Source organism: Leuciscus leuciscus, assembly GCF_965113295.1.
Source record: "Leuciscus leuciscus genome assembly, chromosome: 3".
Classification (NCBI taxonomy): domain Eukaryota; kingdom Metazoa; phylum Chordata; class Actinopteri; order Cypriniformes; family Leuciscidae; genus Leuciscus; species Leuciscus leuciscus.
Genome location: NC_138727.1, coordinates 53,758,765 through 53,785,997, shown reverse-complemented (window position 1 = coordinate 53,785,997; position 27,233 = coordinate 53,758,765). Strand labels below are relative to the sequence as shown.

The window sequence follows — 27,233 nt, the reverse complement described above, 5'->3', positions numbered from 1 at the left end:
ACTTTTACATCACTGTGAACTCAGATTGTGAACATATGGAGAGATCACTGTGAGGTCAACATGTTGACTGGGTTGTGACGCTTCAAATTATTTTACATACCCATGATAAAAAAATATACTTTAAGTTTTTATTAAGACTTTTAATCATTTATTTAAAACATCTTTTATTTTTAAAAGATATCATTGAAACTTTTAAGATTTTACTTTGAAGTAAATTCAACACAACATTCACAATGTCTCATCCCATCACTGAATACACTCCTCTGAGACACTGGTGTAGGAGAGAAACACACTGTGATTTATGTTAACTCTCTTAAGACCTTCTTGAACATGTAAGTTCAAGAGTTGTAAGTTTCTAAACATGTAAGATGAATTTTATTTATTCATCTAAAACTAAAATAATTGGTTTCAGTAGATTTTTTTAGTAAGATATTTATTTTATATTATTGTGTGAAATATAAAACATTATTATCACTTTCACCGTGCTCAGGAATGTGGTGTGGGGTTTCATATGTCAGAGCTCGCAGGAAGAGGACGCGCGCATAGACACACAGACACACACACACACACACACACACACACACACACACACAGACACGCGGCTCCTTTACTTTTTGACACACATACATTAGAGGCGCTATGTTTTGAGACAGTTTTGTTTATCTAAAACTGAAATGCTTGGTTCGGTAGATTTTATAAGTATTTGATTATATACTTTTAAAAAGAACAGAATATTTTTTCAACTTTAGTTTAATTATTTTTGTGACCCATTCGTATGGACATTGATGTGTTAAGAGCTTCTTCAACTCTCTATAAACATGTACGATGATTTTTTATTCATCTAAAACTGAAATAATTGGTTTCAGTAGATTTTTTTATATACTTTTAAAAGAACAGAATGTTTTTCAGCTTTTGTTAGTGTGAGATTCACTTGACAGTTACACTGTAAGGAGGGGGGGGCAGAGCTCGCAGGAAGAGGACGCGCGCATAGACACACACACACACACACACACACACACACACACACACACAGACACGCGCGGCTCCCTATGTTTTGAGACGGTGTGAGGTCATTCAGGAATGACTATATGAATTCAGTAAACCAGTTGTGTAAAACAATTTTTAACCCGTTTCATACATTGCATTTTTTGTGGACATCCATGGTAGGATATACTTCAACTCTCTTTAAAATAATGTAAGATATTTTTTTGTATTCAGCTAAAACAATTGGTTTCAGTGGATAGTTCATTTATTTCAACTTTTAGCAAGATATTTTATTTTAGTTTATACACTTTTAAAGAACAGAATATTTTATGTAAGATAATTCTTTTATATTCTTTTATTCATCTAAAACTAAAATAATTGGTTTCACTGGATAGTTCATTTATTTCAACCTTAGTTTAATTATTTTAATTTATACATTTTTAAAGGATAGAATGTTTTATGTAAGATAATTATTTTATATTCTTTTATTCATCTAAAACAATTGGATCAATGAGATATTTTGTGTGACATACACTTAACAGTGTCCGAACAGCACATGTTCAGCTGTCAGTGCCCGATGCTCTGGAATGCGAGGGTGGGAGGGAGCGTGATGGTTGGGGGTGCCTGTGACACCACACTCACACACACATGACACACACACACACACACAGAACTAGAACATGACACCGGCCGGCCGTCAAAACATCTGTTCTGTTAAAATAGGTCAAAACTATCCTTCAAAAGTATGATTTAGGGCTAGCTAGGTCATAGGGCAAAACTAACTGTCATACCACATGATCGATAGGGCAAAGGTTAATCCCATGACCCCATTCGGGAAGTTCAACCCATCAATCATAAAGGTCAACGGAAGTTCAACCTGTCAAAAGGTCAAAGGTCAAAGTCATTAATCATTTTGACACTCTGTGACCTATAAGGACTACTAATATTGACTCAGAAGTATTTAATTTGTGACGAATCTACAATTAACTAGAGTTAAATCTAAATCGTAATCACCAATAAGCATTACATTGGCAATAGCTCTTCAATTGTGTAATAGGAAATCTTGACCTTCAAAGTTAAAGTAAACCAGTTACCAATTAGATCAGCCATTCTATTTTTCTTTACTTTTGTATTATTTTATTTTTCTCATTTATTTTTATTCCTTTATTTTACTTTATTTATTTACTCTGTTTTATGGTTTATTTCCCATTTTCATTTGTTTTCTCTCTCATTCTATACCGTCATGGGCAGTTCCTTTGCATGTTAATTACTATTAACGCTTAGATTACACTGTCAGTTAGCCTGGTTAAAACCAGACCCTTCTCAGTTAAACTGAGTGAAGGGTCTGGGGAAGCTATGTAGACAAATCATTTCCAAAGGGGCGTCACCAACCGACGTAGCTCAAATTCCTCTGGGCGCAATTGGATAGTCATAAAACCAATCATATCGATAAAGGAGATGATGTATGCTTCGAGTGTTGTTCTTTGCTCCGGTTTTAACGAAAACGGTAAGTTTAAATCGCTAAAAACAGACGCGATAACTGATTCGTTTATATACTGTCTATGATTCGAACGAGTGATGTTCCACGGCGGCATCCATCTTTGTAATGAAATCTCCTTCAGCGTCGCTGCGCTGTCGTCATCATGTAAATCCCTCCCCAAACGTTTCTGATTGGTGCCGCGATTTCGGCGGCACAGAAATTAGTTTGAATGGGCTCTTCTCCAGACTATCATGGAGAGAGAATTAAAATTCGCCGGAAGTAGTCTGGGTTTTCCCAGGCTAACTGTCAGTCTCATTTCTTTTAAACAGAGGTGGAGATTCCAGGGGTCAGAAAGTAAAAGTCCTGCCATATATTTATTCCACCCATGAACTCACACAGCAAAAACTCTAGTGTTAAATGAACTCTCCTGGGAGTTTATTTGGCTCCAGACTCAAGAGTGTTAAAGTTAATGAGCTAATTAAGTGATTGATTGAGTGATGATTGACCATTATTGAAGATACCTGATGTTAACAAGCAGAATCACTGAAGGAGAAAAATCACAATTTTAGACACCGTTATGGAGATTAGTGTTCGATTTAGTTGGGCAGTTGACCTTCAAATGATTATCTTTAGACTTTGTTTGGCTATTGATCTGAGTTATTACAGCCAGATGATCAAAAAGAAAAGGTGATCAGGTGGTGTTGGTTATATTTGAATGTAATCATAATTTGATCTGAATCACTGAACTCAAACAGAGCCTAATCTCTGACTTAAATGTATATCGGTCATTACAACATCACAGTAATTCTACAGATTAAGTTCCAGATTTTTCAATATAATTTAAATTATTTCTTAAAAGTTGTTCTGATAAAGAAAAAGAAAATCTTTCTTTAAGGCACACACAGACATCAAGATTCAGTGTATGAATCTCAACAATGGTGACAAAAAGAATATTAAATTAGGAAAACAAGACAATTCAGATCATAATTTATTCATACCGCAATGCATGATGGGAGCCATGGATGAGTTTTGATTGGTGGCACCCAGAATGCACTGCAACATGCTTTATTATTGTCACCATTGTTGAGATTCATACACTGAATCTTGATGTCTGTGTGTGCCTTAAAGAAAGATTTTCTTTTTTTTTATCAGAACAACTTTTAAGAAATAATTTGAATTATATTGAAAAATCTGGAACTTAATCTGTAGAATTACTGTGATGTTGTAATGACCGATATACATTTAAGTCAGAGATTAGGCTCTGATTGAGTTCAGTGATTCAGATCAAATTATGATTATGTTCAAATATAACCAACACCACCTGATCACCTTTTCTTTTTGATCATCTGGCTGTAATAACTCAGATCAATAACCAAACAAAATCTAAAGATAATCATTTGAAGGTCAACTGCCCAACTAAATCGAACACTAATCTCCATAACGGTGTCTAAAATTGTGATTTTTCTCCTTCAGTGATTCTGCTTGTTAACATCAGGTGTCTTCAATAATGGTCAATCATCACTCAATCAATCACTTAATTAGCTCGTTAACTTTAACACTCTTGAGTCTGGAGCCAAATAAACTCCCAGGAGAGTTCATTTAACACTAGAGTTTTTGCTGTGTGAGTTCATGGGTGGAATAAATATATGGCAGGACTTTTACTTTCTGACCCCTGGAATCTCCACCTCTGCTTTTAAATAAATAACGAGGAACTTCATCGTTCATTTGTTTTAAATAAAGAGACGACAATAATTAAAATTTAGTTTATTTACTTTTAATTTTACATTAATTTTCTTTTTCTTTTCTTTTTAATTAATTTTGTTTTCAAAATCTCCTATCGCCAGTTTTCCCTTCCGCTCCATTTTCCCTCTTCCTACACTCTTAAAAGAGATGTGTTAAAAACAACACACAGCATGTGTTGATGGTATTTTGACACATGTTGTGTTGTGTATATTTTTAACACACAATGTGTGTTAAAATGTAACTCTGGATAGAATAGCACTGGGTGGAGGAGAGTTTGTGTTTATGAAAAAAATTATAGGTATATTTTATATGGTATCCCATAAAATGCTCTACAATAAATAAAACAATACATTCAAATAAATAAATTCAATCTTAATTCATGAAACCTTAAAGATTAATGGGTATTTTTTGCAGCCAATCACATCATGCCTCTTTTTCAATGTCTTTTTCAAATGCTGCTTTCACTTGTTATTAATAACCAGATTAACTTTATTTCTGTCAGACTCTACAGAAGCTCTTATTGAGAATTAACAGGTTTTGGTGTTGACGATTCATTGAATGTTTCATTTAAAGTCACCAGACTCGTGATTAGTGTCAGCTTTATCTGGCCTCTTGACCTTTGACTCTTTAACATTAATTTTCTTTGATTGCTGTAAATTTGTGTTTATTTTAACACATTTGAAACAGCAGAAATAATCATGAGAAAAACATGCTCAGATGGTAATATTATCACCATGAACATGTAAAATTGTTATGCTTAGCAAGAGTTAAACATTTGAAAGATTAATGTAATTTTAAAAGATGACTTTTAAAAGGATTAACATATTACAATTGGCTTCAAATTATTTTTAAATACAGTTCGTATAGGACTTCTCAGTCTATGGTATCAAACAGACATCAAGAATCAGCACATGAATCTCAACAATGGTGACAAATGAAAAGCTTCATGCCGCAATGCATGCTGGGTGCCACCATAGAACAAATCTCATCCATGACTCCCAGCATGCATTGCAGCATGAAGCTTTTCGTTTCTCACCATTGTTGAGATTCATACGCTGATTCATGAGGTCTGTGTTTGACTAGTTTCTGCTGCAGATTAAAATTTTTAGAAAACATTTTTTTATTATGATGGATAGCATGATGTAGTGTAACAATAACAGCACATAAATAAATTAAATGCACACCATCCATATACTCATAAATTGATCAGAGCTGCACTTACTAATTATGACATCATCAAGAAACATCTAATCATATTTTCTCTCACCATAACAAATGTATTTTATTAAAATACAGTTAAAGCAGCCAGAGAAAAGCTTAAAGAAGTGTAAAGGGTCAAGAGCTCAAATAAAGGAGCCATTAATCACGATTCTGGTGACTTCAAATAAAACATTCAGTGAAACAACATCTAAACCTGAGTTAATTCTCAATAAGAGCTTGTCTATGTAGATTCATGATGTCTAATTATACCATCCAAATGTTCAAACAAACTCTTTATTAAACGTCACTGGACTAGTTTAATAAACAAGTTAACAATACGTTTCAGTGTTCGTCCAAACACTCAGTTGTAAAAACACAGGAAATAACTCTGGCAAATACACACCGACTACAGTCACACACAGCAAACACTCCAGTGTTAAATGAACTCTCCTGGGAGTTTAATGGCTCCAGACTCAAGAGTGTTAAAGTGTTCAAATATGAGTGTTGAATTAACACTCAAGAGTGTTAAAGTTAATGAGCTAATTAAGTGATTCATTGAGTGATGATTGACCATTATTGAAGACACCTGATGTTATCAAGCAGAATCACTGAAGGAGAAAATCTATTTTTTTAAGATACCGTTATGGTGACCAGTGTTTGCTTTAGTTGGGCTCTTGACCCTTAAAATGTTAACATTAGATTTTATTTGGCTGTTGTATCTGAGTTATAACTGCCAGATGAACAAAGAGAAAAGTTGATCAGGTGGTGTTGGTTATGTTTTGGCATAATCATAATTTGACCTGAGTCACTAAACTCAATTAGAGTCTAATCTCTGACTTAAATGTATATTGTTGATTACAGCATAACTGTGATTCTACAGCATAAGATCCAGAATTTTCTAAATAATCTAAAGTTGTTGTTTTTTAAGTTGTTCTAATAAAACTAAATCTTTCTTTAAGGCACGCATAGACATCAAGAATCAGTGTATGAATCTCAACAATGGTGACAAACAGAATATTCAATTAGGGAAAGGAAATTACTAAGACAATTCAGTTCATAATTGATTCATACCGCAATGCATGATGGGAGCCATGAATGAGTTTTGATTGGTGGCACCCAGAATGCACTGCAACATGCTTTATTATTGTCACCATTGTTGAGATTCACAGGCTGATTATTGATGTCAGTGTGTCTAAATAAAGTAAATTTATTTCGATATTTGTCTTTTGATCAGAACAACTTTCAAGAAATAATTTGGATTATATTGAAAATGCTGATAATCATTTGCTGTAGAATCACAGGGCTGCTGTAATCAACAAGATAGACATAACTCTCTAAATGAAATTTGTGCTTCAGGTCAAATTATGATTATGTCAAATCATAACCAACACCACCTGGTCAACTTTTCTCTGTGTTCATCTGGCAATTATAACTCAGATACAACAGCCAAACAAAATCTGAAGTTAATAATTTAAGGGTCAAGAGCCCAACTAAAGCAAACACTGATCACCATAACGGTGTCTTAAAAAATTAGATTTTCTCCTTCAGTGATTCTGCTTGTTAACATCAGGTGTCTTCAATAATGGTCAATCATCACTCAATCAATCACTTAATTATCTCATTAACTTTAACACTCTTGAGTGTTAATTTAACACTCATATTTTAACACTTTAACACTCTTGAGTCTGGAGCCATATAAACTCCCAGGAGAGTTCATTTAACACTGGAGTTTTTGCTGTGTAATGAACTTGTGATTGCGAATAAGTGCACAGTGTCCTGTGAGTGTAACTCTACCGCTGCATTAACATGTGATGTGAATGTACGTCGAGTTTTACAGTATTGGGACTGAGGCGCCAGAACTGCAGCTGATAGAATGTGCGCTGTTGCATGATACTAGGCTACCAAATTTTATAATATTTTGTTTCCACAATAATGTTAGTGAGTAAATCTACTGAAATTGCCACCATAACAGTGGAGTGTGATGTGTAAGAGGGGTACCACATCTTTACATTACTAAGTTAACATAATAAAATACGTAGACCTAGACCCAAAAACTAGTTGAGGATAAATTCGTTAAAATTGGGCAATTCCAGCGTTATGGACGTGACATTTGCAGTCAAAACTTGAAATATAAATTCTCAGAAAATGCATTTAATACCAATATATTGAAACGTCTGTTTATATATCCATACTCCCTTAATAAAGGAGTCAAGACATTAGAAAAATATCAGTCTACACATGCGTTTTATAGGCTATTTAATATGAGGGAAATACACATGTGACATGACACAAAAAATCTGTAACTTTTAGGTGGCAAAATATTTTTTAGTAATTCTATGAATTACACTGTGCAAACCAAAAGTAATATACCCACCGGATGAAGAAGGGTCGGCCTCCACAGAACATAAAATATTCTTTTTATTTTATTTTTCGTGTTCGCATTTATGAGGGAAAAAAAACAAGGTTACGGACGTGACAGTTCTCCATTACCGACATGACCGTAGACTAAAACTTTCACAGAGACCTCAAACAGAAAGCACAAAGCCTTTCTTTAAAGTGAATTTCGTTTTTTTATTAATTGTATCTTAATTTTAATCAATGTTTCATCAACCAATTTCCTGGATTTAATAAATAAGAAGTAAATATAGTAGAAAATAGACAGAGGCGCCGGCGAGTGAACTGGACTCTCGTCTCATAAATGAACCGAAACTCAGCGTAAGGTAGGCTACTTGCCTCACAGACCTGAGAAATATATAGAAAGCTTGAAATGTCTACTTTTAAACAGAACAATTCAAAACGAAAGAAAACAGACTGCTCTCTGCTAATGTAATCCGTATGAAATGTGCATTTCTCTCTGGCGCGTTCACTACTGCGAAGATCGCGAGTCAGGGGTGCGTTTCCCAAACAACGACGTAACTAGCTGCTTAACTACCATTATACGATGCATCGTTGAAGAAATCAACTAGCTCGTCACAACTGTTTCCCAAAACTGTATTGTCGCAAAGTGGTCGTTCAACCATGTTGGTTTATGACATCGCACACGTGGTGGAGTAATAACTTCTTTTAATGAATCTGTTTGAGATCGAATTAACACTAGATGTTTTGCTAAAAATTACAGACATGGCATCATGCAATCTAGAAACTACGCTTCTAACCGAGAGCTGTCATTTCAAACACACAACTTTGCGATGCTGTTTGCGAATGTTCGTTAGAACGATGGTTTCGGGAAACACTGACTCGTTGAACTATGCTGATAATGACGGAACTTGCGATCATAGTTGGCTAACGATGCTTTTGGGAAACGCAAAGATGCTTTATTGGCAGCGCCACCCACATGTTGAACGCGTCACACCGCATCAGCACCGAAAACATGATTTTTTTCAAATCTAAAATTCGTTAAGGTCTTTCGTTACAGCCCTAAGATGAGAAAGCAGGAGTTTATGGTTGTAAAAAAAAAAAAAAACAATGGCTATCTGAAGTAATCAATAAATTATCGGGGAGGGTCATGCCTTTTTTCACAATCATTTTGGAGGGTCATAGAAAAATTTATTGCTGGCGAAGGGAGGGTCATGTATTTTTTTACTACAGATCTCAAAACTCCTCCGGTAGCCCCTTAAATAAAAAACGAACAGTCCCTAAGGGTTATGAAAACTTAATTGCATCTTACACATTAATTGTAGGTCATTCACTGAAATTTCTCCTCCACAGATGAGTTTAAATACAGTCAGTCATAGCCACATTTAACTTACCGCCATGGAACTATCATGTACAGCTGAATCCTCTCTGAAGGAGCCACCTTGCAGTTGTTTGTGGGAAACCAGCCACTTGAGGGCGCTGCAGATCACATTTTTCTCTATAGCAATTAAGTTGTCGGCCATGGCGAAGACTTTGACCACATATGCTGTCAGCCTTTAATAGACAGAAACAAATGCAAATGAAAAATAAATAACAATGTTCTACTATGAATCATAGTTAAATAAAATAATAACATGACAGGAAAAACTGGGCATGAAAATAAATTAGAAAAATGTATTGAAAAGAAAATATTTTACCATGTGCTGCTCCGCGTTGTTTTCCAGATAGCGTAAGATCCATCTTCTTTACGGTAACTCAGCTGCCCTTGATAACCTTAATAAAGAAAGAATTTTTACTTTAATATGTACTTTTTAAGTGTAATGAATGTTTGCGAGAGCATCTTTGAGACTGCTTTTTGAACTCATTTAATTTTCTTTATACTGTATCTGTTGTATCCTGCTGACCGGTTTTGATATGGTTAACAGCTTCACTTCGGCGGTCCATGCCAACAGCCTCCCACTGATTGGTGCTGTCTAGATAATGAGTGGCAATGACAGGTAGAGTCATGTAGATCATGTTCTGCTCTCCACATCCACCGGGCTGGACAATAAGGCGACCCATGAAGTCTCCACTGATGGCCTGCTCAACTGTCTGAGAGATCTTTTCACCTGGAAGGATGAAAAAGGAAATGTAGGTTGATAATTAAGTTTTTTGATTATCTGTGTTACGATGAGCTGTCATTTATGCAACACTTTCAACACTACACAGCAAAAACTCCAATGTTAAATTAACTCTCCTGGGAGTTTATATGGCTCCAGAGTCAGTGTTAAAATATGAGTGTTAAATTAGCACTCAAGAATGTTAAAGTTAATGAGCTCATTAAGTGATTAATTGAGTGATGATTGACCATTATTGAAGACACCTGATGTTAGCAAGCAGAATCACCAAAGGAGAAAATCTAATTTTTTAAAACACCGTTATGGAGATCAGTGTTTGTTTTAGTTGGGCTCTTGACCCTTAAAACATTAACTTAAAATTTTGTTTGGCTGTTGTATCTGAGTTATAACTCTCAGATGAGAGAGATATTAAGGTGAGAAAAGAAAAGAGAAAAGGTGATCAGGTGGTGTTGGTTATGGTCCGTGTAACGCTTTGCAGTTCTTTGTTCAATTTGAAATTTAATAATCAGAAATGAGAAAACGGCCCCTTTTTTCGTTTTTTCGTTTTTTCAAAAAAACGAAAAAACGAGATTTCGGCTTGATTTTTCGTTTTTTTTGGTTCACAGGCAAAAAAACGAATAAATGACTTCAAAATTCGTTTTCCACATCTGGGCGGCCTGACACGCCCCCTTCCGCCGATTGGTCAAGCAAATCTGAGCATGTGACGTCATCAGTTGTCGCTCAGGTCTGTTCAACAAAATAATAGTCCTCTACTATGGCTACAGATTCTTAAACTGTACAGGGCAGGTCCTATTGGGCTTTCTTCTGTGCAACTTTACACGTTTCACAGAAATCTTTACATCAGAAATATTAATTATTAGTCTGCCACCAGCCTGTTTTATTTAGCTGTGTGTGGTGAAGCTGCGCTTGACAGCGCCGAGCGGGAGACGCTCACTGACCAATGTTCAGATCAGCAGTCAGAACTTTTCTTTTAGACGCTCCGTTTTGCCACGGGATGGTGATTGCAAATACTGTAATGCCAATCGGCTGAGGGTGGGTACCGATGATGGTGAAATACATTTTTACTGAAACTGTAATCATAGCCGCGACCCGTGGGCCGTGAGAATGAGACAGGTGATTGACAGGACGATAGCGGAGGCAATTAAAGGCGCAAGAGAACTTCTGTTAACAAAAACATAAATAAAAAAAGTGTTTAACCATTTCATGCATGAATTATGATAACCTCAGTCAGGATTTTTTCCTATGTGTTTTATTGCTCTTAGGGCATGGAAAACAAGATTTTATTTTTGATTTTTGATTTTACAAATTTTTCAAAGAGATTTTCAGATGTCCACTTGAATGGAGAGCATGCGTTTATGGTTTAAACTGAAGAGATATTGTATTAAATATAATACAATAATCAAACAGATAAAGTATGTGTATTTAACAAACTAATCAATTAAATTATATCAAATCATCTGAAAACTATAAAATATATACAAAAATATATAAATGCAAAATATTGCAAAGGCAATTGAACTCCATACGTTTTCTATGCAGTATCCTGACATTTCATCTCTTTTTGAACGTGCTGTCAATTTCCACCAAGAAGAGTTCCAAAATGCTTTGAAAATGTTAATTGATCCTGTTCGAGTTCATGCTTAATAGTTTGCCTTACTGTCCTCTGAATTAACACAAAGTAGTTATTAGTAAAAATGGGGGAAACTGGATCAAATTCCTGTGGAATCAATAAATGTTCTTGATGGCATGCATTGTTTCTCGTTTTTATTGTTTGATTATACAGCCAGGACTGGACTTCTGTTTGGGTTCCACCAGTAAGTGGCATACCTTTACACACATACACACACACACACACACACATATATATAGCCTATATCATTTTTTTTCATGGTATAATTATGTAATCTGCTTATTGTGAGCCTAAATGAGTAAATTGGTATTCAATCATTATCAGGCTGACTTGCTTTTTTATATATTGAAAGAAGTGTTTCATGTTGTCACTTCACATTTAATGGCCGCTTAGAATGAAATTGCTATGCAAATTCACAGTGCCTCCTTTGAGCTGCATTAGTGTGTAATGTACATCTAAAAATGCAGGGTCAGATGCTGCTTCTGTGCCACCTATACTGCAAACCTGTGTGTTTGTTCGAATACAGAGTTAATCAGACAGCCTAAAGCCTTTTGTTGATTTATATTTTAAACAACAATTCGACATTTGCTCGCAATGTTTTTCTTTCAAAAAACCGTTTACAATTACAGTATACAACACACTTTAAGAAAAGTTTTTTTTCCATCACACTGTAAAGTGTTTTTAAATATTACATATAGATTACATATACCAAAGATTTTACATGTTAATTATAGGCCTACCATGGGAAGTAGGGGTGCTGAGCGTGGAGCATGAAGAAATATGGTTGGGGATGAAAGTTCACACAAACAAAACCAAATAGGCATACATATTACGTGTGCTTGTTTTTATTTATGCTGTATTATAAAATACCCATATTATAACAAATAAATAAAATATATTTGGAAATTGCCCTTTAAAACGAAGGCTCAGTTTGTGGTTCACGATTATTTGACTAAAAACAACAAAAACAATAAAACAAAGACAAAGTCACTTATATTAAACAGTTTTTTATTTATGTTTTTGTTAACAGAAGTTATCTTGCGCCTTTAATTGCCTCCGCTATCGTCCTGTCAATCATCTGTCTCATTCTCACGGGTCGCGGATTACAGTTTCAGTAAAAATGTATTTCACCATCATTGGTACCCACCCTCAGCCGATTGGCATTACAGTATTTGCAATCACCATCCCGTGGCAAAACGGAGCGTCTAAAAGAAAAGTTCTGACTGCTGACTGAACATTGGTCAGTGAGCGTCTCCCGCTCGGCGCTGTCAGCAGATTTAACTCCGCACAGCTACATAAAACGGGCTGGTGGCAGACTAATAATTAATATTTCTGATGTAAAGATTTCTGTGAAACGTGTAAAGTTGCACAGAAGAAAGCCCAATAGGACCTGCCCTGTACAGTTTAAGAATCTGTAGCCATAGTAGAGGACTATTATTTTGTTGAACAGACCTGAGCGACAACTGATGACGTCACATGCTCAGATTTGCTTGACCAATCGGCGGAAGGGGGCGTGTCAGGCCGCCCAGATGTGGAAAACGAATTTTGAAGTCATTTATTCGTTTTTTTGCCTGTGAACCAAAAAAACGAAAAATCAAGCCGAAATCTCGTTTTTTCGTTTTTTTGAAAAAACGAAAAAACGAATAAAGGGGCCGTTTTCTCATTTCTGATTATTAAATTTCAAATTGAACAAAGAACTGCAAAGCGTTACACGGACCGGTTATGATTTGATAATCATAATTTGACCTAAATATCAACTCTCATTTAGAGAGTCAGATTTACCTTGTTGATTACAGCAGTCTGTGATTCTACAGCAAACGATTTTCATCATTATCAGTATAATCCAAAATATTTCTTAAAAATTGTTCTGATAAAAAGTCTTAGAAAATTACTTTATTTAGACACACAGACATCAATAATCAGCCTGTGAATCTCAACAATGGTGACAATAATAAAGCATGTTGCAGTGCATTCTGGGTTCCACCAATCAAAACTCATTCATGGCTCCCATCATGCATTGCGGTATGAATAAATTATGATTTGAATTGTCTTACTAATTTCCTTTTCCTAATTGAATATTCTGTTTGTCACCATAGTTGAGATTCATACACTGATTCTTGATGTCTGTATGTGCCTAAAATAAATACATTGTTTTATCAGAACAACTTTTAAGAAATCCTTTAGACTAGTTAGAAAAAAAAGATCTTATGCTGTAGAATCACAGTGATGCAATAATCAACAATATACATTTAAGTCAGAGATTAGACTCTATATGAGATCAGTGATTCAGGTGAAATTATGATTGTCAAAACATAACCAACTAAACCTGATCACCTTTTCTCTTTGTTCATCTGGCAGTTATAACTCAGATACAACAGCCAAACAAAATCGCTTTAAGGGTCAAGAGCCCAACTAAAACAAACACTGATCACCATAACGGTGTCTTAAAAAATATTGGTCAATTATCACTCAATGAATCACTTAATGAGCTCATTAACTTTAACACTCTTGAGTGTTAATTTAACACTCATATTTTAACACTGACTCTGGAGCCATATAAACTCCCAGGAGAGTTAATTTAACACTGGACTTTTTGCTGTGTATGATGTATTCGGTAGGTTTTCAACTGACAGCTCAGTCAGTAAACACCTCCTATACCCTTAAATATGGCAATATTTGAGGGGACAGCCTTTTGTAGTGGTGTCCGAAACTAAAGTGGACATTATCAAGTGCATTCATTCAGTCCCATAATGCATCACAATAACGAGTGTACAACCGATGTACACGCAACGGCTAGAGAATACCCATAATGTACTGTGAGAATCGCGCGTCTGACCAGAACATGGTGCCCACAGATCCATCATCCATCTACCCACTTTGCAAACCGCTGGTCTAATGTGGCTACAGCCTAATATCATAGAGGTATAAATTAATTTTTAATTTATTATTAAATGTTTTAATTAAGGTTTATACATGCTAGTTTCCATGACAGAGTTTAAGATAAATCTCTTCATTACTACTGGAGCTTCCAGTTTGCTACGTTTCAATTGATTATTAAACGCAAGCGTGGATTAATGTAGGAAATAGTGAATGAGGGGCAATTTCGAACATAGCCACTGAAGGAAAGTGTAATCATTTTAGGTCACCATTATGGTGATCACTGTATGTTTAGTTGGACAATTGATCCTTGCTTTTCAACATTAGCTTTAGTCTGGCTGCTGTAACAGGGTAACATTTAGTAGCTTGTTATGTTGTGCAGAATCTCATGTTGTAACATTACAGTGCAAAGATTATTAAGTTATTAACAACGCAAACCTTGAAATATGTTCCAGGGTGCAAGCCTTGAAAAAAAAAAAAAGTTAATTCTGCGCAAATCTAAAAAATGCAAACCTGTGAAAATGCTGACAGTGTGCACATGCACATCACGTATTTAGTCCATAGGTATGTGTAGGTCGTTTGGTTAAATGATTATGCAGTTTGTTTATTACGAGCCACCGTACTGGGTGTGGCATCCAATCAGAATGGTCCGGGTATCGTTCGTTCATTTGTTTTTGCTCTCACATACGAAAAAGAAAAAACGAGAAAACAGCTCCTTTTTCCGTTTTTTCGTTTTTTTAGAAAAACGAAAAAACGAAATTATGACTTGATTTTTGGTTTTCCCATTCTTGCACGGAAATCAGAAAAACTGGTCCGTGTACGTTTTGATAGTTTGTTTTCCAATTTGAAATGAAATAAGCAGAAACGAGAAAACGGCCCCTTTATTCGTTTTTTGTTTTTTTTAAAAAAAAACCGAAAAAACGAGATTTCGGCTTGAGTTTTCGTTTACAGGCAAAAAACGAATAAATGACTTCAAAATTCGTTTTCCACATGTGGGCGGCCTGACACGCCCCCTTCCGCCGATTGGTCAAGCAAATCTGAGCATGTGACGTCATCAGTTGTCGCTCCGGTCAGGTCTGCTCAACAAAATAATAGTCCTCTACTATGGCTACAGATTCTTAAACTGTACAGGGCAGGTCCTACTGGGCTTTCTTCTGTGCAACTTTACACGTTTCACAGAAATATTTACATCAGAAATATTAATTATTAGTCTGCCACCAGCCCGTTTTATGTAGCTGTGCGGAGTTAAATCTGCTGACAGCGCCAAGCGGGAGACGCTCACTGACCAATGTTCAGTCAGCAGTCAGAACTTTTCTGTTAGACGCTCCGTTTTGCCACGGGATGGTGATTGCAAATACTGTAGTCCTAATGCCAATCGGCTGAGGGTGGGTACCGATGATGGTGAAATACATTTTTACTGAAGCTGTAATCATAGCCGCGACCCGCGAGAATGAGACAGATGATTGACAGGACGATAGCGGAGGCAATTAAAGGCGCAAGATAACTTCTGTTAACAAAAACATAAATAAAAAAAAAAGTTTAATATAAGTGACTTTATCTTTGTTTTATTGTTTTTGTTGGTTTTAATCAAATCATTGTGAACCACAAACTGAGCCTTCGTTTTAAAGGGCAATTTCCAAATATATTTAATTTTTTTGTTATAATATGGGTATTTTATAATACAGCATAAATAAAAACAAACACACGTAATATGTATGCCTATAGGCAAAACACCACAGTTTTTTGGTTTTGTTTGTGTGAACTTTTATCCCCAACCATATTTCTTCATGGGCTCCACGCCAGGGGTCACGCTCAGCACCCCTACTTCCCATGGTAGCCTACTAACTGTAATTATGCTGACCCAGTTTATATGTAAAATCTTTGGTATATGTAATATCTAAAAACACTTTACAGTGTGATGGAAATAAACTTTTCTTAAAGCGTGTTGTATATCACCACAGATTTATTGACACCCTTCTATCTGTGTTGTATACTGAAATAGACAATTGTCCTGCAGAATGATGAGGTTTTTTGTAAGAAAAACATTGTGAGCAAATGTTGAATTGTTGTTTGAAATATAAATCAACAACGTAAGAGGCTTTAGGCTGTCTGATGAACTCTGTATGAACAAACACCCAGCTTTGCAGTACAGGTGGCTCAGAAGACCCTGCATTTAGATGTACATTACACACTGTCTATTGCAGCTCAAAGGAGGCACTGTGAATTTGCATAGCAATTTCATTCTAAGAGGCTATTAAATGTGAAGTGACAACATGAAACACTACTTTCAATATATATAAAAAACACCAGTAGTTGGTGGCAAGTCAGCCTGATAATGATTGAATACCAATTTACTCATTTAGGCTCACAATAAGCAGATTACATAATTATACCATGGAAAAAAAAAAAATATATATATATATGTATGTGTGTGTGTGTGTGTGTGTGTGTGTGTGTGTGTGTGTGTGTGTGTGTGTGTGTGTGTGTGTGTATATATGTATATGTATATGTGTAAAGGCAGGATCACCTACTGGTGAAACCCAAACGGAAAGTAGTTAATTAACACAAAGTAGTTATTAGTAAAAATGGGGGAAACTGGATCAAGTTCCTGTGGAATCAATAAATGTTCTTGATGGCATGCATTGTTTCTCGTTTTTATTGTTTGATTATACAGCCAGGACTGGACTTCCGTTTAGGTTCCACCAGTAGGTGATCCTGCCTTTACACATATATATACACACACACACACACATATATATATGGGCTTAATTTGAGCCGGAACACGCCGGAACATGTTCCGTCACCTCCGACATTGGATCCTATTGTACTATTGTAGCCATTAAAAAAGCGCATTTAGTTTCATATTTGTTAAAATATTATAATGTTATTTTTATTTTTTCTTCCATTTATGTTGATTTATGAAAAGTGAACAGCACGACCGAGTAAGATAGGATGCGCAATATGAGACATGGAGCGGGTCAGACATGATTTTGACCGTTGAAGTTGAAGTTGTTTTGTAGAAAGCCTTTCTTTAAAGTGAATTTAGTTTTGTATAAATTGTATCTTAATTTTAATCAATTTTTCATCAACCAATTGCCTGTATTTAATGAATAGGCCTATGAAACATATAACGGAGGCGCCCGCGCAATCCTAACTTAACGAAACTCAGCGTATGCCTCACACAGACATGACAAATACATCAAATACACAAAGCTTGAAATGTGTTTAAACGAAATAATTCAAAACGAAAAAAGAAAAAGGCTACTTTCTGATTATGTAATCCATTAGGCTTATTTATGTGCATTTCTCTCTATAAGCGCGTTCACACGGAGATGGCGATCGTCAACTTCATCTCTGCAGCCGAGTCGACACTTTTAGAGAAAACACTTGTTTATTAATAGAAATCAATACACCCGTCACCGGATGCACGCACACATATTATTTCGAAATAACGAGATATTGTGTTGAAATAACATTATTATTAATAATAGCCTACATCTTTTAGAATAGGCCTATTTGATTGAATGCTGAATGTTGCGCTTGTTCAATTTAATCAAATTAAAACTGTAATTGTGATCATTAACATAACTGAATATTAAATATTTAGTGGGCAAGTTTTGCGCAGCTCCCCGTCAATGATCTAGCACCAGGCTTGGGAGGGTTACTTTAAAAATGTATTCCGTTACAGTTACAAATTACTTCATAAAAAAAGTATTCAGTAACGTAATCCAAGTACTATAATATGAAAGTAATGTAACTGATTACTTTGGGATTACTTCAAGGTCACATATATAAATAAAGTCAAGCAAGAAGAAATATATATTTTTTTTTTAAAGAATTTGGTCCAGTGTACAATATTTGCAAAATATACACACACATGCCTGAAATATATTTATGTAAAGGTCTATACAGACATCTAGTGGCTAATGTATGGTATTAAAGATTATTTTGTTTTATTTTTTAACAAATTTTTAACTAAAAAAATAAAAACTCAACATTTACATTTTTTACACAATCTACATATTAGTTTATTTTAAAATAGGCCTACATGTTGACTAAAGCCGTGATCTTTCTTAATTTGCCTGACTGAACTTGGGGCGTTGGCAGTGGGAGTTCCCCAACGTTACCTAGACAGCGAACATCCCGTTACGTGAGAAAAGATAAGAAAGGACATTTTGGGTACTAAAAAAGCTACTCTCCTAATTTCTACAAAATAGCAGCGGAATTTCCATGAATTAAAAGCGATTTTATCCGCAGGCAGCATCGTTTCTACTAGTAGCAGTGATTCAATCTGCGTCTGAGGAGATTGTAGTCAGCTGTTATTTGCACACGCACCAGCGGGTGGCACACGTGAGTCATTACTGGCAACAGAACCAGGAACTACTGTACAATCAAGCAGCGCTTAATATTGTGTTATTATGCCAAAATACTTATTTATTTAGTTTTAAATGAAACCATTGTAATCCTGAAAGTATTCCCCCTTTTTTCAAAATGTAACTATAATCTGATTACTATGTTTTTTGACGTAACTGTAACGGATTACAGTTACTGGATTTTTGTATTCTGATTACATAACGCCGTTACATGTATTCCGTTACTCCCCAACCCTGTCTAGCACCCACTCAGCACATGCGTTAACAATTCTCTGGCGCTGTCCCTGCAGAGAAGCTACGTAGGCAGTGTATTTTTTTTTTTTTTTTTTTTTTTTTTTTTTTGTTACCTCCAACCCCCGTTTTGAGTGGCCGGATCCACACCCCCTCTGCGCTCCGGGACCTCCCACTTTACAAATTAAGCACTGTATATATATATATATATATTATTATTTTTTATTTTTATTTTTTTCATGGTATAATTGTGTTATTACAAAAAACCTCATCATTCTGCAGGACAATTGTCTATTTCAGTATACAACACAGATAGAAGGGTGTCAATAAATCTGTGGTGATATACAACACGCTTTAAGAAAAGTTTATTTCCATCACACTGTAAAGTGTTTTTAGATATTACATATACCAAAGATTTTACATATAAACTGGGTCAGCATAATTACAGTTAGTAGGCTACCATGGGAAGTAGGGGTGCTGAGCGTGACCCCTGGCGTGGAGCCCATGAAGAAATATGGTTGGGGATAAAAGTTCACACAAACAAAACCAAAAAAATGTGGTGTTTTGCCTATAGGCATACATATTACGTGTGTTTGTTTTTATTTATGCTGTATTATAAAATACCCATATTATAACAAAAAAATTAAATATATTTGGAAATTGCCCTTTAAAACGAAGGCTCAGTTTGTGGTTCACAATGATTTGATTAAAACCAACAAAAACAATAAAACAAAGACAAAGTCACTTATATTAAACTTTTTTTTTATTTATGTTTTTGTTAACAGAAGTTATCTTGCGCCTTTAATTGCCTCCGCTATCGTCCTGTCAATCATCTGTCTCATTCTCGCGGGTCGCGGCTATGATTACAGCTTCAGTAAAAATGTATTTCACCATCATTGGTACCCACCCTCAGCCGATTGGCATTACAGTATTTGCAATCACCATCCCGTGGCAAAACGGAGCGTCTAACAGAAAAGTTCTGACTGCTGACTGAACATTGGTCAGTGAGCGTCTCCCGCTCGGCGCTGTCAGCAGATTTAACTCCGCACAGCTACATAAAACGGGCTGGTGGCAGACTAATAATTAATATTTCTGATGTAAATATTTCTGTGAAACGTGTAAAGTTGCACAGAAGAAAGCCCAGTAGGACCTGCCCTGTACAGTTTAAGAATCTGTAGCCATAGTAGAGGACTATTATTTTGTTGAGCAGACCTGACCGGAGCGACAACTGATGACGTCACATGCTCAGATTTGCTTGACCAATCGGCGGAAGGGGGCGTGTCAGGCCGCCCACATGTGGAAAACGAATTTTGAAGTCATTTATTCGTTTTTTGCCTGTGAACTAAAAAACGAAAACTCAAGCCGAAATCTCGTTTTTTCGTTTTTTTAAAAAAAAACAAAAAACGAATAAAGGGGCCGTTTTCTCGTTTCTGCTTATTTCATTTCAAATTGGAAAACAAACTATCAAAACGTACACGGACCAATATCAAGTTGTTTTTCTGATTTCCGTGCAAGAACGGGAAAACCAAAAATCAAGTCATAATTTCGTTTTTTCGTTTTTCTAAAAAAACGAAAAAACGGAAAAAGGAGCTGTTTTCTCGTTTTTTCTTTTTCGTATGTGAGAGCAAAAACAAATGAACGAACGATACCCGGACCCAGAATGCCCGGTGGCGGGTTGGATTTGTTCTCTGATCTGTATTGGCGGTCAGTTATCAAAATGTGAGATTAAACGCGGTCGTCTACATTCAGTGTGTGATCATTGACTCAAGATAACATATTCAAACATTCTACAGTATGCATGTTTGCAGAGGTGTAAAGTCCTCCTCAGTATTTTGTTCCAATCACCTGGATTTGCGAATTCAGCAGGAGATAGAACTAATTAGTGAAATCAGCTGACTGAGTTTATGGGTGGAATAAACATATGGCAGGACTTCTACTTTCTGACCCCTAGATTACCCACCTCTGGCGGTGGCGCTGCGAACCACTCAGGTGATTCATTCAGAGAATGAAGCAGTTGCTGCTTCGGACGTCATGTGTCGTGATTTTTCCGTACCAAAGCAACCTTTGGAGCAGTGGTTCAAATGGAATTGTAGTTAATGGTTTGAAGCACGTTTCAAAGCTTCAATGTCAGACTGCCATCACTACGTCCATGTTGAGAAAAGGAATTTTTGTTGTAGTCGCGCACATTTGTGAGTTAGCTCAAACTGTAGCATCCGTCTTTTCACATGCAATAGAAAGTCAAGTCACTCTGTGTGCATCTCACAACCAGAGGTGGAAAGTCCAGGTTCAGAAAGTAAAAGTCCTCCTCAGTATTTTGTTCCAATCACCTGGATTTGTTAATTCAGCAGGAGAGAAAACTAATTAGTGAAATCAGCTGCACAGCAAAAACTCCAGTGTTAAATTAACTCTCCTGGGAGTTTATTCTGCTCCAGACTCAAGAGTGTTAAAGTTAATGAGATAATTAAGTGATTAATTGAGTGATGATTGACCATTATTGAAGACACCTGATGTTAACAAGCAGAATCACTGAAGGAGAAAAATCACAATTGTATGCACCATTATGGTGATAAGTGTTTGATTTAGTTGGCCAGTTGACCTTTAAATGTTTAACTTTAGATTTTGTTTGGCTGCTGTAACTGAGTTATAACTCTCAGATGAACAAAGAGAAAATGTGAACAGGTGGTGTTGGTTACATATTAACATAATCATCATTAGACTCATTTAGAGCCTAATCTCTGACTGACATGTATATTAGTCATTACAGCATCACAGTGATTCTACAGAATAAGATCCAGATTTTTCAATAAAATCCAAATGATTTCTTAAAAGTTGTTCTTATATATTATTAAAATAAAATAAAAAATCTTTCTTTCAGGCACACACAGACATCAAGAATCAGTGTATGAATCTCAATGATGAGAAACAGGATATTCAATTAGGAAAAGGAAATTACTAAGACAATTCAGAACATAATTTATTCATACTGCAATGCATGATGGGAGCCATGAATGAGTTTTGATTGGTGGCACCCAGAATGCACTGCAACATGCTTTATTATTGTCACCATTGTTGAGAATCACAGGCGGATTCTTGATGTCTGTGTGTCCAAATAAAAGTCTTTTGATCAGAACAACTTTTAAGAAATCTTTTTGATTATATTGAAAATAGTATACTGTAGAATCACAGACTGCTGTAATCAAAAAGGTAAACCTAACTCTCTAAATGAGTTTTGTGATTATATCAAAACATAACCAACACCACCTGATCAACTTTTCTTGTTGTTCATCTGGCAGTTATAACTCGATTACAGCAGCCAAACAAAATCTAACGTTACTAGTTTAAGGGTCAAGAGCCCAACTAAAGCAAACATTGATCACCATAACAGTGTCTTAAAAATTAGATTTTCTCCTTTGGTGATTCTGCTTGTTAACATCAGGTGTTTTCAATAATGCTCAATCAATCACAAAATTATCTCATTAACTTTTACACTATTGAGTCTGGAGCCAAATAAACTCTCAGGAGAGTTCATTTAACACTGGAGTTTTTGCTGTGCGAGTTCATGGGTGGAATAAACATATGGCAGGACTTTTACTTTCTGACTCCTGGACTTTCCACCTCTGGGGACTACCGAGTTGTCTCAGAGAGTGATTCGTTCATTTTGTGTTGACCTCGCAAGTGTGCAACATCCCATAGGTTCTGTGTATGAAACAGAAATTATTAGTTCGAGTCTTAAGGGATTTGGGTTTGGCTCAGCCGGGTCCTCCGAGTCTTTTGTTCTTCCTGTCAGTCCCATCCCACATAGCAACATTGTGTCGGCCCAGATCCAGCCCACATCTGGCACACGTGGAAAGATGATCTGGCCCACATGTAGAGTGGAATGACGGCCCTTGGGCTGACCGCTTCTGTTTGCCAGATCTGGGCCACAAGCAGGCCATAGCAATGCCACATGTCAGCCAAGAGCAAAGAAATAAACCAGAACTGGACCTTATCTGAGCCACAAAATCTGTGTATATTTAATATGAAGTCATCTCAGCCTTAATAAGCCTGTTAACAAAAATAATCACTGAAGGAAAGGAGAGAACAGAAAAAGAGACGAGCAGAAACACAAAAACTACAACTGACTTCAGCCACAGCCTTAGATGAAATCAACTGAAGAGAAAAGAAGACATTACATCTGTGAAGATCTCAGCAGAGGAGGATTAAACAACTCCACAAACAGCATTACCAGCTTCACTTATTACTAACCAGACTGACTTTATTTCTGTCAGACGTCTACATAAGTTTTTATTGGGAATTAACAGAGGTTTAACTCTAATTTGTTTCATTTGAAGTCACCATAACAGTGATTAGTGTTTCCATTAATTGGGCTCTTAACTCTTATATATTTTGTCTTTTTTGGCCACTGTGACAGTGTGTTTGTCAAACACATTTCCAGTAGCAAAGAAAGCTACAATGAAATGAGATCAGGTGATGATGGTTACCTGTTGATGGCTTTATTTCAGAATCCATCTATTAACATCTCTGAATATGGTTTTGGTGATTACGTGTCCTGTGTTCATTTAAATCTATTTTATAATGTGATCAAGTGCTATCTGACTGTGATCTGCTTAATAAAAACATGTTAATGTTAAAAAAAGAGGGAAAAAAAGTGGTGAATAACAGTGGCTGCAATTATTACAAACCAGGCACCAACACTAAGTACTACAAAATATGTTATTAACATAGAGGAATAGAGAGAGGCTTAATCTTTCTTTATACAAAAATGCACAACTTTAAAGAAAAATTACCACACATTCTTGAAAACATATTTTTCCTTACCAGTAATCGAGATGTAGGTGTTAGCAGGTGTGCCTGGAACCCGATCCTCTGGTATGGCAGCTCTAATAACTAAAGGTTTTTCCCCTGTTCCATTTGGGATAAAGAAAAAAGAAAGATGAAGTAAGAGTCATGAGCCATGTGTTGATCAGATGTTGTACAGTTGAGTTTTGAACAAGGAAAGAGCAGGAGTTGATTATGATCTCCTGATTGGCTGAAACTATAATAATATTCACTTACATTTTATTTCATAATTGGCTTGAAGTGTAATGTGTGCAGTGTTGTATAATGAAAGTAATTACCAGAGGTGGAGATTCCAGGGGTCAGAAAGTAAAAGTCCTGCCATATATTTATTCCACCCATGAACTCACACAGCAAAAACTCTAGTGTTAAATGAACTCTCCTGGGAGTTTATTTGGCTCCAGACTCAAGAGTGTTAAAGTTAACGAGCTAATTAAGTGATTGATTGAGTGATGATTGACCATTATTGAAGACACCTGATGATAACAAGCAGAATCACTGAAGGAGAAAAATCACAATTTTAGACACCGTTATGGAGATTAGTGTTCGATTTAGTTGGGCAGTTGACCTTCAAATGATTATCTTTAGATTTTGTTTGGCTGTTGATCTGAGTTATTACAGCCAGATGATCAAAAAGAAAAGGTGATCAGGTGGTGTTGGTTATATTTGAACATAATCATAATTTGATCTGAATCACTGAACTCAATTAGAGCCTAATCTCTGACTTAAATGTATATCGGTCATTACAACATTACAGTAATTCTACAGATTAAGTTCCAGATTTTTCAATATAATTCAAATTATTTCTTAAAAGTTGTTCTGATAAAGAAAAAGAAAATCTTTCTTTAAGGCACACACAGACATCAAGATTCAGTGTATGAATCTCAACAATGGTGACAATAATAAAGCATGTTGCAGTGCATTCTGGGTGCCACCAATCAAAACTCATCCATGGCTCCCATCATGCATTGCGGTATGAATAAATTATGATCTGAATTGTCTTGTTTTCCTAATTGAATATTCTTTTTGTCACCATTGTTGAGATTCATACACTGAATCTTGATGTCTGTGTGTGCCTTAAAGAAAGATTTTCTTTTTCTTTATCAGAACAACTTTTAAGAAATAATTTGAATTATATTGAAAAATCTGGAACTTAATCTGTAGAATTACTGTGATGTTGTAATGACCGATATACATTTAAGTCAGAGAATAGGCTCTGATTGAGTTCAGTGATTCAGATCAAATTATGATTATGTTCAAATATAACCAACACCACCTGATCACCTTTTCTTTTTGATCATCTGGCTGTAATAACTCAGATCAACAGCCAAACAAAATCTAAAGATAATCATTTGAAGGTCAACTGCCCAACTAAATCGAACACTAATCTCCATAACGGTGTCTAAAATTGTGATTTTTCTCCTTCAGTGATTCTGCTTGTTAACATCAGGTGTCTTCAATAATGGTCAATCATCACTCAATCAATCACTTAATTAGCTCGTTAACTTTAACACTCTTGAGTCTGGAGCCAAATAAACTCCCAGGAGAGTTCATTTAACACTAGAGTTTTTGCTGTGTGAGTTCATGGGTGGAATAAATATATGGCAGGACTTTTACTTTCTGACCCCTGGAATCTCCACCTCTGGTAATTACACAGCAAAATCCCCAGTGTTAAATTAACACCCCTCAGTGTGCATGTGTCCACACTACAGATTGTTAGATTAACACTGAAGCAGTGTTGAAAATAATGAGATAGTTAAGTGATTAAGTAATGATTGACCATTAGTGGTGACACCTGATTATAATTTTAATAATATTACACTAATATTAATTTTCGTTTGAAAACGCATTTTTTTCTCTCCGTTTTGGCCTTCCGTCCACACTGAGACGGCATTTTTATTACTGTAAACAAATCTTTTTGAAAACACTCTCCAAAGTGGATACATTTAAAAATGTTGTTTTCACGTTGTAGCATGCTGTCAAAACTGACTTAAAATTTAAAAATGCTTAAGTAAGTTTAGTTATGTGACACATATTGAACCCATAGATATTCATGTTTATACCGGTGTTATGTGCTATTCACTTCCACACTGTTGCTAAAATATGTTACTTTATCTCTGTAAAGCTGCTTTGAAACAATCTACATTGTTAAAAGCGCTATATAAATGAGGATGACTTGACTTGACTTTGGACACTCTTCATATCACAGTCCTGCAAAGATGACAGAAAATGTACTCACATTTGCTGTCCTGCGGCAAAACATGAGATCAGTCGTGTATGAGATATTTTGCTAAATAAAAATTATCCTGTCAGAAGAATTGTGTGATAACTTTATTAATTGTTTTTCCTTCTGTATCATCTCAGTGAGCTTTTGTGAGGGTTTAAACATGCACTCTAAGGTGAATTTGCCGTTTGGCTAGTGTGGACGGAGAGCGTTTTTAAACGAAAAGACCTTTTCAAATGTCTCCGGATAAATGTAGACCTAGCCTGAGACACACAAGAACTAAAACTGATTTCTAGCCATTACACATTATTGCACTTATAAATAAACAGATTGACTCTTTTTTCTGTCAAACGTCTACATGATCTCTTATTAAAAAATAACAGAGGTTTTCAACTTTTTCCCGCTCGGAATGTCGCATTCCAATTGGCCTAACTCCACAAAAGGGGTGTATTTTGAAATCCTAGAAAAAGAAGAGACACACCGTGTTCTTGGCTTTTTTCGTTGTTCTTTGCTTTTTCTGTGCTTTTTAGTCTCGTCTCTTCTTCTCTCCGTTTTGTTTTACTTTTACTTTGTTTTTGTATTAGTCGTACCTCCGACTTCTCGCTTTGTTTAGTCTTGTGTCATTCAGTTCCAACTACGAGTGAAACAAACTTTAAACTACGTTTTTAGCAACTCTTACAAGCAGACCGTTTGAACCTCCCGCAAACTGCACGAGCTCCAGAAGAACCGCAAGAACATTTCCAACCAAACGGACACGCACCAAGAACGGACACGCACACACGCGCATGTTCAGCCGCAGAGATCCATGCAAGTATTCTTTTACCAAGATTTAAATGCATATTATCTTTCCCTGCTTAAGGTGATTTTGATTCTTTTGCTGGTTCTCAAAGGTTCAGTTTTGTGATATTTTGCCACCCTGTAATCTGCTCTTTCTTTCTTTATTTACTTTCATTTACTGTTCATGTGTATATATTCTTTGTTAGATGTAGTTGTACGTTTATAGTTTCATTTATTAAAAACCTATTATACGCTTGATTGTCTCTGTTTGCTGCTCACGTAACAAAGCCTCTTAATTGAGTACGATCTTAGCTACAAGCTTTATGTATTGTGATTAGCCTACAAGTTAATAATCTTGTAAAACAAGAAGGTTCTTCCTCATGGCCAGATGAATAATTTTTCTTGA

At 35.8% G+C, this 27,233-nt stretch overlaps 1 protein-coding gene and 1 long non-coding RNA gene across 9 annotated transcripts in view; one reads left to right on the top strand and one right to left on the bottom strand.

The window, feature by feature from the left end:
- Positions 1 to 27,233, bottom strand: part of LOC309493628 (complement C3-like) — a 528,795-nt gene that overhangs the window by 127,039 nt on the left and 374,523 nt on the right. For all 8 annotated transcript variants that reach the window (XR_014204025.1, XM_082162768.1, XM_082162766.1 and 5 more), the window contains 4 exons: positions 23,809 to 23,892; positions 9,667 to 9,870; positions 9,460 to 9,535; positions 9,157 to 9,316 (listed from right to left, as the gene is read on the bottom strand). Coding sequence is in view for 7 of the 8 variants with exons in the window: in XM_082162768.1 (XP_082018894.1) it covers positions 9,157 to 9,316; positions 9,460 to 9,535; positions 9,667 to 9,870; positions 23,809 to 23,892 (524 nt within the window). In the remaining variant the exon portion in view is untranslated. The remainder of the gene's footprint in view (positions 1 to 9,156; positions 9,317 to 9,459; positions 9,536 to 9,666; positions 9,871 to 23,808; positions 23,893 to 27,233) is intronic.
- On the top strand, positions 4,314 to 25,363 carry LOC309494006. The gene is made up of 2 exons (XR_014204183.1): positions 4,314 to 4,608; positions 24,101 to 25,363. It is a non-coding gene; the product is annotated as an uncharacterized lncRNA (long non-coding RNA).